Raw genomic sequence first — 13,801 nt, 5'->3', positions numbered from 1 at the left:
TCAAATAATATATCTGACAAGGGTCTAGTATCCAGAATATGTAAAAAAACAACTCACAACAAGAAGAAAACTCAAAAAAATGGCAAAGGAATTAAAAGTGGCCAAGAATCACATGGATAGACTCTCAGCATCCTTTGACACTAGGGAAATGTAAATAAAAACTACAAGGACATACCCAGTTCACATCCACTAGGGTGAATATAAAAAAACAGAATAACAAATGTCTATGAGGACATAGAAAAACCTCAGACATTGATGGGATTGTAGAATGGTGCAGCTGCTATGGAAAACTATTTGGCTGTTCCTCAAAAATTTAAATATAGAATTAACTGTATGACCCTGAAACCCCTCCCCCCACAAAGAAACAAAAACCTTTAGATGAATGTTCATAACAGCACTATTCACAATAGCCACATGGTAGACAATCCAAATGACCATCATGGAATGACTAGATAAACTATCATATCCATATAATGGAATATTACATTCAGCCATAAAAGTAAATGACTTACATGCTACATGTATGTATGTGTTACAGTGTGGATGAAAATGAAAAAGAAACTTACAGAACCAGATAGTGGTGAAGGTTGTACAGCACTGTGGGTGTATTACATAAATGAATGATTAAAATCGTGAGTTTTATCTTTAGGGAATTTTGCCACAAGGGAAAAAACCTGCTGCTAGATATTTTTGTAGATGGTCAGAAGTGTAGAGGCAGAGCTACACACACATACTCTTACCTCAATCTTGAAGAGGCTTCCTTTGGCTAAAGGCAGAACAATAATGACTTTTCAAAAAGATAGCAATTACAGCTGATTTAAGTCTATGGAAAGTGTTTAAATCTTTGAAGTAAAGAAGACACTATTTTGATTAGCTATTGCTAACCAGCCACTGTGAGCTTAGGGTAAAGCGATTTTATTAATTGCCTAAGTTTAAGGTTGCTTGGGTTCAGCTGGCCAATTCGTAGTTCTTGGAACTCATGAGTTTGCAGTCAGCTTCTCCCCCGGGCTAGTGTCACATCCAACTCTCCCTTATTGTCATGCCTGGCAGTTGTTATTGACTATAGCTGACACCTCAGCAGTTTCTGTTGGCTGAAAGCTACATGTGGCGTCTTCACATGTCTGGGCTTCCTTACAGTTTGACAAGTGAGTTCCAAGAGTATGTGTGGTGAGAGGCAGAGCCAGGCAGAAGCCATTTTCCTTTATCCTATTCTCAGAAGGCACAGAGCATCACTTTTACTGCTCTGTTAGTGAATTATTGACAGTCTTTTGTTCGTTTGTTTTTTGCAGTCAGGATCTGGCTGTGTAGTTTAGGCTGGACTTAATCTCACTATTGTAGCCCAGGCAGGAGGCGATCCTCTTGCCTCAGCCTCCTGAGTGCTGGGATTACAGCTGTATACCAGCTCAAAGCCTTGTTTAATAAAAGGGTACATAGAACTCATTTTAGACAGGGAACATTTGTACAGAAATATTATTATTGCCCATTTTCTTTGAGCCCTCCAGCTGTTTTTCCCAACTACAGATACCTTCACAGACTTCTCTGGAACCTATTGAAATTTCATCTCATCAAGTGTTAGCATTGGAACCAGGGTCTTGTCATTTATATCAGATCCTGATGTAGATAAGACATCTGAATATGATGCACTGGGGGTATCTCCTTAAGTCATTCCTTTTTGATGGTGTTTCATTGAATTGAAAGAATGTTTTCCATCCTTAGTGGTATATAAAGTTTTTATCTTTTCTACTTGATGAGAGAAGATAGCCTAGAATTTACATTAGTTTGTTTATTTATTTATTTTGTATCGGGAATTGAACTCAGGACCCACTGAGCTACATCCCCAGCCCTAATTTAGCTTTCTAAATGGGATTAAAAATATTTTAGGCTGAGGGATGTAGCTCAGTGGGAGAATCCTTGCTCAGCATGCATAAGGCTGTGTGTTTAATTCTTAACATACAAAAAGAAATTATTTATGAATTCAATAGTATGAATTTTCAAATTGATGCAAATAGTTTTAAGTTTATCAAAACCTTCCCCAAATAGTATTTAGATACTTATGTGTTTGCTTAATTTCAGAGACCCACATATTGATAAACATTTGGATTTGTGTTTCATTTTAATTAAAACAAATCATGAAGCATAGCCCTGGTCATTTGCTTTAAAGGTAGACTTGTGTGAAGATAAATTTATAATTTTAGTTACATAAATTGAAAATTTATAATTTTCTTCCGGGGGTACTGGGGATTGAACTCGGATCCTTGCGCTTGCAAGGCAGGCCACTGAACCGCTGAGCTAAATCCCTGGGCCTACATTTTGTTTCTAAAAGCCTTAGCTTTTAGTCTAATGGTACACCAGGATAAACTAAGACTAAACTTTTAGATTTAGATGAATGCCTGTAGGGTTCACTAGCTACAGTTAGCTTAGAAATGGAGTACTTATTTTTCTGGTATTAAGCTAAGCTTAGATCTCAGAGGATTCATATGTATTCTATGGTACTGTTTTTAGCTAGACTCTAGGGGTAATTTTTCAGATGTCTAAATTAAATTTACACAATAATGTTAGTGTAATATAGATATTTTATGCTTTTTTTCTGGTCAATTAAGAAAGCATATGGCAAATCTCAATGATGTGAAAGAAATAACTGTCATACATAACACTTAAAAGTGCTAATTGGTCAGTCTGATATCCTCTTCTTACGATATTAAAAGTAATATTATGCGATCCTTGGGATACAAGAATCATCGCTGTTTTTAAAAATCTGCAGATATGTTTCATGGTGAATTGATCCTGAAAATGAAATAGTATATTTTTTAATGAGAACATTTATAATAAAAATATTGTATTACCAACCCTGTAAGCGTTTCAGATTCCTATTTTTTGTTTTGTTTTGTTTTTTAGTACTGAAAAGCCTTTGCACTGAGCCCTTTTTATTATTTACTTTTTATTTTGAGACAGGAAATCAGTAAGTTAACCTGGACTAGACTCAAAGCTGCAATCATCCTGCCTCAGCCTTCCAGAGTGCTGGGATTACAAGTGTATATCACCATGCCCGTCTAACTATTGGTTTTGCTGTTTTCTCCTTCTTTAGAGTTGTCTCTGTGGGAAGTTTGTCCTCCGTCCATTGCGACCATGTCGTAAATACTCTACTTCAAGGAGTTCTGGGTATGTAGTATGATTCTGTGGAACCAAGCTTTTCACTGTGTGCTAATGGTGTGGATGTGTGTGGGTGTGTTCTTTGATATGGAAATGGCTGCCTGAAACTTTTTATTAAGGAATACAACAGTACTTCTTTATTTGTGGTCTGTGTTACCAGTGGTCAACTTGTGAGATCATCTCACATCACAAGAAGTGTGAGTAAGTACAGTAGGATACCTTAAGAGAGTGAGTTCACATTCACATAATCTTCATTGTAATATATTGTTATAATTGTTGTATTTTATTAGTTATTTTTGTTAATTTCTTACTGTGCTTAATTTGTAAATTAAACTTTATTATAGGTATGTGTGTATGTATGTATGTGTTTGTGAGATCATCTCACATCACAAGAAGTGTGAGTAAGTACAGTAGGATACCTTAAGAGAGTGAGTTCACATTCACATAATCTTCATTGTAATATATTGTTATAATTGTTGTATTTTATTAGTTATTTTTGTTAATTTCTTACTGTGCTTAATTTGTAAATTAAACTTTATTATAGGTATGTGTGTATGTATGTATGTGTGTATATGAGAATGTATCCCCCTCAGATAAGAGGGACTACTGAAGGTGTACTGCAGTTTTGCTATAATATCTCTGAGTCACCTTCTGGAGCTGTCAGTGATACTTCTTTTGGCCTTTTGGTAATTGGATGGTATCCAAGGTAGAACCCTGCCCCCCAGCAAATGCTGTCTTCCATTCTGTAGCAATAGATTTATATCCAGAACTCAGCATGTGGTAGTAAACTTGGCTGTTGTGATCTGAGTCAGTAGTAGAGAAGTAGAAGCTCCAGGTCTTTGAGAGCCTTTCATTGGTCTAGGAAAGTAGATAACAGAAGAGCCAAAAAATATAAATATGTTTCTCCTTTCTTTCACTTAGGGTGACCGCTGGCAAAATTGCTGGAGCTGGCCTTTTATTTGTTGGTGGAGGTATCAGTGGCACTATCCTGTATGCCAAATGGGATTCCCATTTCCGGGAAAGTGTAGAGAAAACTATACCTTATTCTGACAGACTCTTTGAGATGGTCCTTGGTTCTGCACCTTATAATGTTCCATCACCAAAGAAGTCGGTAAGAGTTTTAAACAATATTTTGATTTATCCTATGGAATATTTTGTTCATTCTTTTTTATTTTTTTGGTACCGGGGATTGAACTCAGGACCTTGCACTTGTGAGGCAGGCAGCAACACCACTGAGCTAAATCCCCAGCCCTATCCTATGGAATATTTTGAAATGCAAGTTGTTTTCATCTTCATGCATGTATAATTCAGTGCAGCTTGCTAGATATGTTTATTCCCTTTAAATCAAACAGTGCTCTGTTTATGTAGATTTTGAGTTTTTGGGATTTCCATGAGTGCTCTTAGTTAGGGGTACCCTATGGAAAATAATTATTACACAAAGTAATTGAAGGAGTCATGTTTGGCAGAAGGAGACAGTTTTGCAGAATCAGTTGTCAAAGAGCAGAATCCTATGGATTCATTCTAAAATTTTAGGTCTATTTTAAGTTGTATGACCCATGAGAAATAACTGGAAGTAGTTGTAGGAGCATGGGATCTGGCTGATGTGTAAGCAGTGTTCTTTTCTTGTTCAACATGACTTCTAGTGGTATTCTTTGTAGATGAATTCTTTTTTTTTTTTTTTTTTTTTTTTTTTTGGAATTGGGAGTTGAACTCAGGGACTCCCACTTGCCAGGAAGCCACTTTACCAGTGAGTTACATTTGTGGCCTTGTAGACAAATTCTTTATCTAAGATAGCTTTGGCCTCTCCTCACTTCATTGCTACCTTGAAGAATATTTCCACTTATGTAACTTGGTGTACATACATCATTCCCCCTCAAAATGTAACAGTCCTCGTGCGTTGCTTTGTGGGGGGGCACCCAGGATATTGCACATGCTAAGCATGAGCTCTACCACTGAGCTACACTTCCAGCCTCTTGAATTTGCTTGCTTTTTTTTTTTTAATTGAACACTTCATGAGTTTGCATCTTATCTTTGTGCAGAGGTCAGACTAATCTCTGTAACATTCTAATTTAGTATATGTGCTGCCAAGGTGAGCACTGGGTTTGCTATCTTGTAAACTATACCTGTAGCTTGCCCTCACCCCAACCAAAGTCTTTCCCATCTTCCAGTCTCCATCCCCCAGATCTCTTCTAAAAGAATCTAAGCCATCTTCATAACAATACCAGAGAATATTCTAAAATCAGCACTGCATTTTCATGATGCCATTTATTGGGAACTTTCAAACTTTTCCTATTGTTTAACCATATAATGAAAAGGCTAGAGAGACTTTAAAAATTGTCTTACATGTGAATAAGGAAAGTAAAGCCAGTAATGATTAAATGTCAGTCTAGGAACTAGCCACTGGATTCTTTCATTGCTACAGTTTGTGGGCTTTGCTAATTCTTTGGTTGACACCTGGTACTTGTGGCAATGAAGCTCTTATTTACCTTTCTAGCCTTATCTCTTAGCTTTATGCCAGTTGGCCTTACACATATGCCTTATATGTACATTCATTCATTCAACAAGTTAATCATAATTATTATATTCCAGCATTATTCTAAGAGTTTTGGTTAGAGCATGGAAATAAGAAAGATTCCTTTCATTTTTGTGACTTTCTGTATGGTATTCTTTTCCTCAGAATGAATTCCTTTTCTTTACCCACTGATGTTTTTCTTCAAGGCCTGTGTCCTTTGTTGCACAGATCTGTATGAATAGTCTTACCTCTGATTATAATAATATTTTTTTTATTTAATACTTATTTAACTTTCTCTACTTTAGCACATTGTAACCAACTTGTTGCTTTCAAAAACTATACATTTTATTTCATAGTAACTCTTTTAGTGCCTGTATGATTACTTTCTATAACGTCTTTTTGATGGACATGAAATAAGACTTGCCTAAATGAATACAAATGTTAATGTTTCTATGTGGAACTTAATAAGGTATAAAAATGTTCTTTCAATATATATTATTTCTGTTCAATTTCTTTTTCTTTTCTTTTCTTTTTTTTTTTTGAGACAGGGTCTCACTATGTTGTTGAGACTGGTCTGGAACTTTCTACGTAGCCCAGGCTGGTCTTGGACTCACAGGATCCTCCTGCGTCAGCCTCCTGAGTGCTGGGATTACAGGCGTGTGCCACCATGCCCAGCTTCAATTTCTACTATGTTTGAGAGAAATTATCTTTTTATGTATAAACACATTCACAACTCTAGTAACAATGACAATGGATTTTTCTTTGTTTGGTTTTTTTTTTTTTTTTTTTTTTTTTTTGCTTGATTATATACTGAATGTGTCTGAAAAAGTTCACAAGAAATTCACAGTACTGTCTGCTTGTAGACCAGATCTTGCGCTTGCAAGGCAGGCTGAGCTAAATCTCCGGCCCAACTATGGGATTTTTCTAGAGGGTGAGGAACCAGATAAGATTATTTTAAAGTTGATTTTGAAGAATTAATGATATATAAGACTAGCTAAAATAAGTTTGAAAAAGTGTTGGGATTGGGAGGAGTCAGAAGACACAACAGATACTGATTTTGTGATAATGCTACTTATAATAAAATAAGATTTTGACAGAAATAGAAATTAAAGGAAGAAAAAAACTGAATTTGGAAATAGGTGATACATATATTTATTGTGAGAATATAAATTGCAAGAACCTTACATAAAAACGATCCATTAATGTCTGATAAAAGTATAAAACCTAGGCTGGGAGTATAGTTCAGTGGTAGAGTGCTTGTCCACGATGACGGCCCTGTGTTCAAACCTTGCCCTTGCAAAAAAAGAAAAGAAAAAAAAGAGAAAAGGAAGGAAAAAAATTAATGTTAAAATATGGGTTCTTTGAATAAAATTTTTGGACTTGATGGCTTCTTTTACTATGATTAGTAAAGTGCATGTTGATATCTTTATGTTAAAATCCTGAAAGACTTTCTAAAAATTTCCTATATGCTACCTATTTTTGAAAATATTATTATGTCTTAAATGTTAAATGTTTTTTTTCCAAGATTCCATCCGGTCCACTAAAAATCTCTAGTGTATCAGAGGTAATGAAAGAATCTAAACAGCCTGCCTCACAACTCCAAAAACAGAAGGGAGACACTTCAGCTTCAACAACAGGTAATCATATTAGAATCATTCTTTTAAAATTATAGGGAAATGAATTGTTAGAACCCAGAGTCAAGAGGAGGAGCTCTGTCCATGAAGGACTCTTCTGGTCCCCAGCTTGTACCCTAGGGAAGCAGTATTTTCTCCTGTCCTTTTGGCTTTTGTTTTAGGGGTTGAGTGGGACGTGAAATTCGGCTTTTAATGAGTAGTGATTGAGACTAGCAGTGAGGGTAGCAGTCTTGCCTACAACAGACTTTCCTTTTTCTGTGTTTGGACTGTAATATTTATTCTCTTTCCCTGCCTCTTTTATTGTAAGTTTTTACTAGTTCTTTTTCCTCTCTTCTTTCTTAGTGATGAAAGTGTTTTTGTGTGGCCCCTGCAGATAGATGATTTTGCCTTTAGGATTTACTGGTAATCCCACCCCCAGTTTATAGCACCTGCCTAACTGTTCAGGATATCCTTAAACTTCATGTGTTTCTCTTTCTTCATGTGTTACTTCTGTCCTTGATTAAATCTTCAGACTTGAATTCAGCCCATATTAACCCGTCTGTTACCTTTGTCAGGCATTCATTGGGGACATAATACACAAAACAGTGTTTAAAAAACTCTGCTAATATTCCTTAGTGGGATGAAGGGGGGAGATCATGTAAAAATAAGTAAAATGAATATAGGATATCAGATGGTGTGGGATTTTAAATGAAGTAGATGAGGAAACCTCACTCAGCAGGTACCATTTTTAAAGTAGAAAGAGAGAAGGGAGTCATGCAAAAGACTGGCAATGGGAAGAACATCGCAGCCAGTGGGTTAGTCCTTTGGCATGTTGGAGGAGGGTACAACTGAGGCTGGAGTGGAGTGAAGAGGAGAGAACAGTGGCAGATGTGGTCAGAGGGAGCAGAGAGCATGTTCTGGTGTCCTTGGAAGCCATTGTAAGAATTTTGTTTTATATGCTGAGGGGCATAAGAAGGCATTGGAGGGCTGAGCCAGAGGAGATAGCTGACTTTTGTTTTAGTAACATCACTGGCTGTTGTGAATAGATAAAAGACTAAAGGAAGAAGCAGTTAATGGGTTTTGTGATAATCCATTCTTATCTCCTAAATGACTCCTTCAGTTTTCTACAAAAAAAGGCCCATTTTATTGCCTGTCCCCATTTCATCTCCACAATTGTTTTTCTCTTCCATCAACACTTTTGTTTATAAATTTGCAAACTCTTGAATTTTAATCTCCTTTTTAAAAAATGTTATTAAGTGATTTTTAAAAAGTGGGCAGGGATTTAGCTCAGTGATTCTACCGCCTGCCTCGCAAGCACAAGGAGCCAAGTTCTATCCCCAGTACGCAAAAAAAAAGTGAGATCTGTTCTTCACATATTTACTATCATCACTGAACTTTTTTTTTCTTTTTTTTTTTTAAGCTGTCATTTCTGCTTATGTGTCTTTTTTCATCTCTGCCATTCATCAAAGCAATTAAAAATGTTTTTAGTTGCTTTCTTTTGCCTGTCTTCTTACAGATGCTCTTTTTCTTTATTTTTTTTCCACATTACAAAAAAATATACTGTCTGCTTCTTGAATGTTAAGATTAAGCACTGTTAGTAAAAGCTTTGCATGAGCATAAGGAAGGTTAAATACGGATGGATGCTGACAGCACTTCTTTTGCTTGTGCTTTCCCAACCATTGTCTGTTTTATATGTGTTTGCAAATGCAGTGGACAGTGTCCCTGTATGTATGGTTCTCAAACATGATGGTAGATGTGTTTGATTTAAGTAGTCAAGTGGGAAGTAGACAGGAGTGGTAGATTCTTGTGTGTTTCTGTTAACCCAGAAAAGTATAAATACCATGAGTAACATATATTTATAGCACCTACAGAGGCAGCTCAAATTATTTCTGCAGCAGGTGATACACTTTCAGTCCCAGCCCCTGTGGTTCAGCATGAGGAGTCTATAAAAGCTGATCGTCCTGAAATTGGTGGAGGAAAACCCACACCTGTAACTTCAGGTAGTTGAATTATGATATTTACATTTGTTGTATTATAGATAGTGTGCACATCAGCACTAGTTAATGCATAGGGCAGTGGTGGTGAACCTATGGGACGTGTGCCATAGCAGACTGTGTATATCATTGGAAGCTCTAAAAGGTTCACCTTTACTGGCCTTGGTAGTATCTAGACACCAAAGTATATATAAATTTATCCTGGTTTTAAGTCTTCAGACTTGTTTAGGAAATTTGTAAAATTTTAAATCTGAGTGAGTCTTTTCAAAGAGTTTAACAGCTGAGCTGAGCATGGTGGCACACGCCTGTAATCCCAGCACTCGGGAGGCTGAGGCAGGAGGATCGCTGTGAGTTCGAGACCGGCCTGAGCTACATAGTGAGTTCCAGGTCAGTCTCAACTACATAGTGAGACCCTGTCTCAAAAAACCAAAACACAACTACAAAAGAAGAGTTTAACAGGTGATCCTTTATCCCTTCATTTTGGAATCATTATGAGTGATGATGTGGTTTTAGAATCTTTTTTAACACCAGAATGCCCTGTGTTGATATAACTGGTTTATATCCCTGTTAGCTGATAAAATTTTGCGCTGAAATTTGATTTCCTCTTATTTACTTTGCTGCAAGAGGAAGCATTCTCATCTTCTATAAGGGAACGACCACCTGAAGAAGTTGCAGCTCGCCTTGCACAACAGGAAAAACAAGAACAAGTTAAGATTGAGTGTATGTAAATCAAACAGCTTTTTAAGTACTTCTTGTTATCTCAGTTGCTCTCTTAAACCATTGAGACAAGTTTCTATCATCTGCCAGCTGTGGCTTTTTTATTTCTTTAGTGTTGTTGCTCTATTCATTAATATTACATCATTGCATTCTTTCCATTTAAACTACTTTTACCCAGGTGACAGAGAGTGCTCTTACTGCATACTTAATGAACATTCCAAATAATATATATACTTTCTCCATTATTCTAGTATGGTAACTGTAAAGAGTCTTTATACTCTGGGGAAACAGAGATTGAGTTGTTTATGTTTTAGGATGTTAAACCTTGTAAATTTTTCTGTGTAAATCACATGGCTCACATTCTTCAGTATCACCAGCCTCTAGCTTCTCCTCTTCTGGCAGTCTACATAACATTGGTAAGAGATTGAGTATTCTACATGTTGCTTGCTTTCAAATAACAAGCTTATGCCTTTTTAAGTTTTGATACTAAGTTCTTTTTTAAAAAAAGATAATAGATACCTAAAAATGTATTTTCCTATGTTAAGGCACATGGAACATAATTTCTGATGATATGTAGTCATATATTGATGTCGCTAGAGATAGTGGAAGTGTATACATTTTGCCAGACAGAAAGTTGTTTTATTTTTTTTGTGCTGGGGATTGATTGAACTCAGGTCCTTGCGCTTGCAAGGCAGAACACCGAACCGCTGAGCGAAATCCCCATCTTTTTTTTTTTTTTCCTTTTTATTGAGTTTATTGGTACAATCTAGGTATACAGTACAGTTACATTCATTACTGGGATCCTGTACCTTCAGAAAGTTGTTTTAAATTAATAATAAATTAATAAAAATAATATGTTTTGTCTGTTGAAGGAGCATCACTTACATCTGTTTGTCCTTTTGTGTTGAGTGACTCATGTATCCTCTACAGTGTATTGATTTTACCTACTCTTGAGGGGCCTCCATTGCTAGGATTGTGTGAAAAGGTGCAAGGGACAGTTGGGTGTAGTTGGAGGACGCTAGTTTGCCTCTAAGTTGGGATGTCTTTTTGGGGGGGTTCTGAGATCTTGGCCATGTTTCAGATCATTGAGAATGTTAAATATAAATGATGTCCAAATAACTGAAGTATTTCTGTACTTTTCCCCCAAGTTCTTAATTTTTCCAGAATTCTTTATTACTTCAAAACAAATTATCTTTTAATCTGTTTTTCATTTTTTAAACTTTTCTCTCTCTATCATGTGGTCACCTTGAATTAAGTTACAAATTTGAGATGGGGATATCTGGTGCTTTATTTGCCTCTCTTTTCATTCCAGTTCTCTTTCATTTTGAGCAAAGTAAAAATTTTTAAGATTTTGATTGTTGCTATGTACTTTACTTTAGGTAGACTTTAATTTAAAAAGATGCATGTGCATGTGTATTTTTATTTTTTATTTTTTATTTTTTGAGTACTGGGGATTGAACTTGGGACCTGTGCTTGCGAAGCAGGCAGTGGAACCTAGAGCTAAATCCCCGGCCCTGTATGTAATTTTTATCAACTGTCAGAACACAATGACTAGACCTCTGAAGAAAGTGTGAGGCAGCAGATGGTATGCCAGCAGCCTGCTTTCTTTGTAAAGTGGTTCATACTGTTTATATATGGATGTCCAACATTATTACATGTCATAGGTGCTAAGTAATCGTTATTTTCCTTTCCTTGCCTCTTACTTTCTTTATACCCCTTTCTCTTTAGTTAAACCTCAGTCCCACTTAATGATTCGGTATTTTCCCATTTTTTGCTTTCTCTGCCTGTGCTACAGAGGTGCCAGGTGTGTTTCGGCAGGGTTCCATTTTCTCATCTACAGTTTAGGCTTCTTATGCTCAAACTCAACTTTTGTTTTTGTCTCACCTGACAAACATGTTTCTTATGTTTTGGTCCTCTCTGATAGCAGTTATTTTTAAATTGGTATTTTCACTTGCCTTCTTTCTACAAATGACTATATTTTCCATTTTTGTATGTTATCCAAAGATGATGACTTTCTTAATTTTTAAAAACATTTTAATGTTTCTTTCTAGTATTTTTGAAGTAGCATATAGTAATGTGATCTAAATAGGAGGCAACTCTTTAAACATTGGTGTCTGTATTTCTTGAGTTCTTTTGTGGAAAAACATTCTCCATTCAGTTGTCTTTGCATCTCTGCTTGTTTTCTTGTCCTTTTCTTTCTTAGTCTGTTATCTTCTGTTTCTTGTTAGTACAATGTTTTGCTGTGGGCTTGCTTTCTTGCTGCAGAGTTGAAATTGGGCATCTCTTTTTTCTAGTGAGTCCATGGGATTATTACTTGAAATGAAAAAGCTGGTGGTTATATTGAATTTATATCTTTAAGCCTCATCCCTTCCATTTGAAATGCCCTTAAGCATTTTTTTTCCTTTGAGAAACTGGAAACTTTTCACTAAAAAATTCATATATTTATACAAGTAAGGCCAGGGATTTAGCTCAGTGGTGACTGCCTGCCTTATAAGTGCAGAGACCTGAGTTCAATCCCCGGTACCAATAAAATAAAATAAAATAAAAGCAACAAAAACAACCCTGACAGATTTACCATCCAAATTCAATTACTATTAATATTTTACCATACAATCAGACCTTGGTATTTGACTGCTCTGAAACTTGGAAAACTTGGCCTTTGACACATTTTTGAGACATTTTGTTGTCCTGGTACTCATGTTAGAATTAGGTACTCAAGCTAGAAATTGCTATTTAATTGCCTCCCAACTCACGCTGCCCTTTCCATCCCAAACAGTTTATGTGTTACTCATCATTCCTCCTGGAACCAGTTGACAATGAGTACTGAGGCACCACTGTACTTTTAAGTGAACTTTGATTCCCTAATTTTTGGTTCTGTGTATATTTTATTTTAAGGTTTTAGGGAAATGCAGTGGACGATTTGGTACTAAAAGAAGTTTAAAATAAAGGAATTTACAAGGGGATGGGTATATGGTATGTTTTTTAAATGTTCTTTTTTTGTTTTCCAGCTCTAGCCAAGAGCTTAGAAGATGCGCTGAGCCACACTGCCTCCATCACTCTACAGGCGATTGCAGCCCAGAATGCTGCAGTCCAGGCTGTCAATGCCCACTCCAACATACTGAAAGCAGCTATGGACAATTCTGAGGTGAGCCAAGGAGGAATGAGACTTTTATATTTTTAGTGTGTGTGGTACTGGAATTAAACTCGGGGCCTCACACATGCTAAGCAGATGCTCTGCCACTTGGTCATTTGGAGAATTGGTCATTTAAAGAAAAAAGGCCAGTGGGACTGCCAATTTAATAATTGCTATCACAGGTGACCAAAGAGTAGAGTATATATTTGGTAGGTGAGAAGACAAAAGGCAAGTTTTAGCACAAGTTACACTCCCAGTCCTTTTTTTTCATTTTGAGTCAGGGTCTTACTAAGTTGCCCAGGGTGGTCTCAAACTTGTGATCCTCCCGCCACAGCTTCTTGTTGACATGCAATTATTTATATATGTGTTTTTTGTTTTTTTGAGTCTTTCTGTGTAGTTCAGGCTGACCTTGAACTGACTATATAGTCTAGGCTGGCCTTGAACTCATAGTGATTCTTCTGTCTCCGCCTCCTAAGTTCTGAGATCACAGGCCTGTGCCATCACACCCAGCAGACATGTAATGTTTAATCGACTGATTTCTTCCTCATGGCATGTGCTTTCTGTCACTCAGTAAAGACTGTGGAGATAATTGTCTTTAAATGAGAAAAACCTTTAAATATTTTTAAAGTGAGTTTTATGCAAAATACTGATATCGTATAAAAATTAGCTCATACTTGCTTAT

At 36.4% G+C, this 13,801-nt stretch overlaps 1 protein-coding gene across 15 annotated transcripts in view; it reads left to right on the top strand.

Moving 5' to 3' along the window:
- Immt (inner membrane mitochondrial protein) overlaps positions 1-13,801 on the top strand; it is a 35,760-nt gene that overhangs the window by 5,209 nt on the left and 16,750 nt on the right. For 3 of the 15 annotated variants that reach the window (XM_010625659.3, XM_010625657.3, XM_010625661.3), the window contains 6 exons: positions 3,086-3,159; positions 4,072-4,261; positions 7,188-7,299; positions 9,138-9,275; positions 9,894-9,989; positions 12,995-13,131. In XM_010625659.3, coding sequence (XP_010623961.2) covers positions 3,086-3,159; positions 4,072-4,261; positions 7,188-7,299; positions 9,138-9,275; positions 9,894-9,989; positions 12,995-13,131 — 747 coding nt within the window. The remainder of the gene's footprint in view (positions 1-3,085; positions 3,160-4,071; positions 4,262-7,187; positions 7,300-9,137; positions 9,276-9,893; positions 9,990-12,994; positions 13,132-13,801) is intronic. The other 12 variants (XM_010625665.3, XM_010625662.3, XM_010625664.3 and 9 more) reach the window with 5 other exon arrangements.

This window comes from Fukomys damarensis, unplaced genomic scaffold, assembly GCF_012274545.1.
Source record: "Fukomys damarensis isolate Sample0158 unplaced genomic scaffold, DMR_v1.0_HiC HiC_scaffold_2, whole genome shotgun sequence".
NCBI lineage: Eukaryota > Metazoa > Chordata > Mammalia > Rodentia > Bathyergidae > Fukomys > Fukomys damarensis.
The sequence above is the reverse complement of the archived record's forward strand: the minus strand, read 5'-3'. Positions and strand labels throughout refer to the sequence as shown.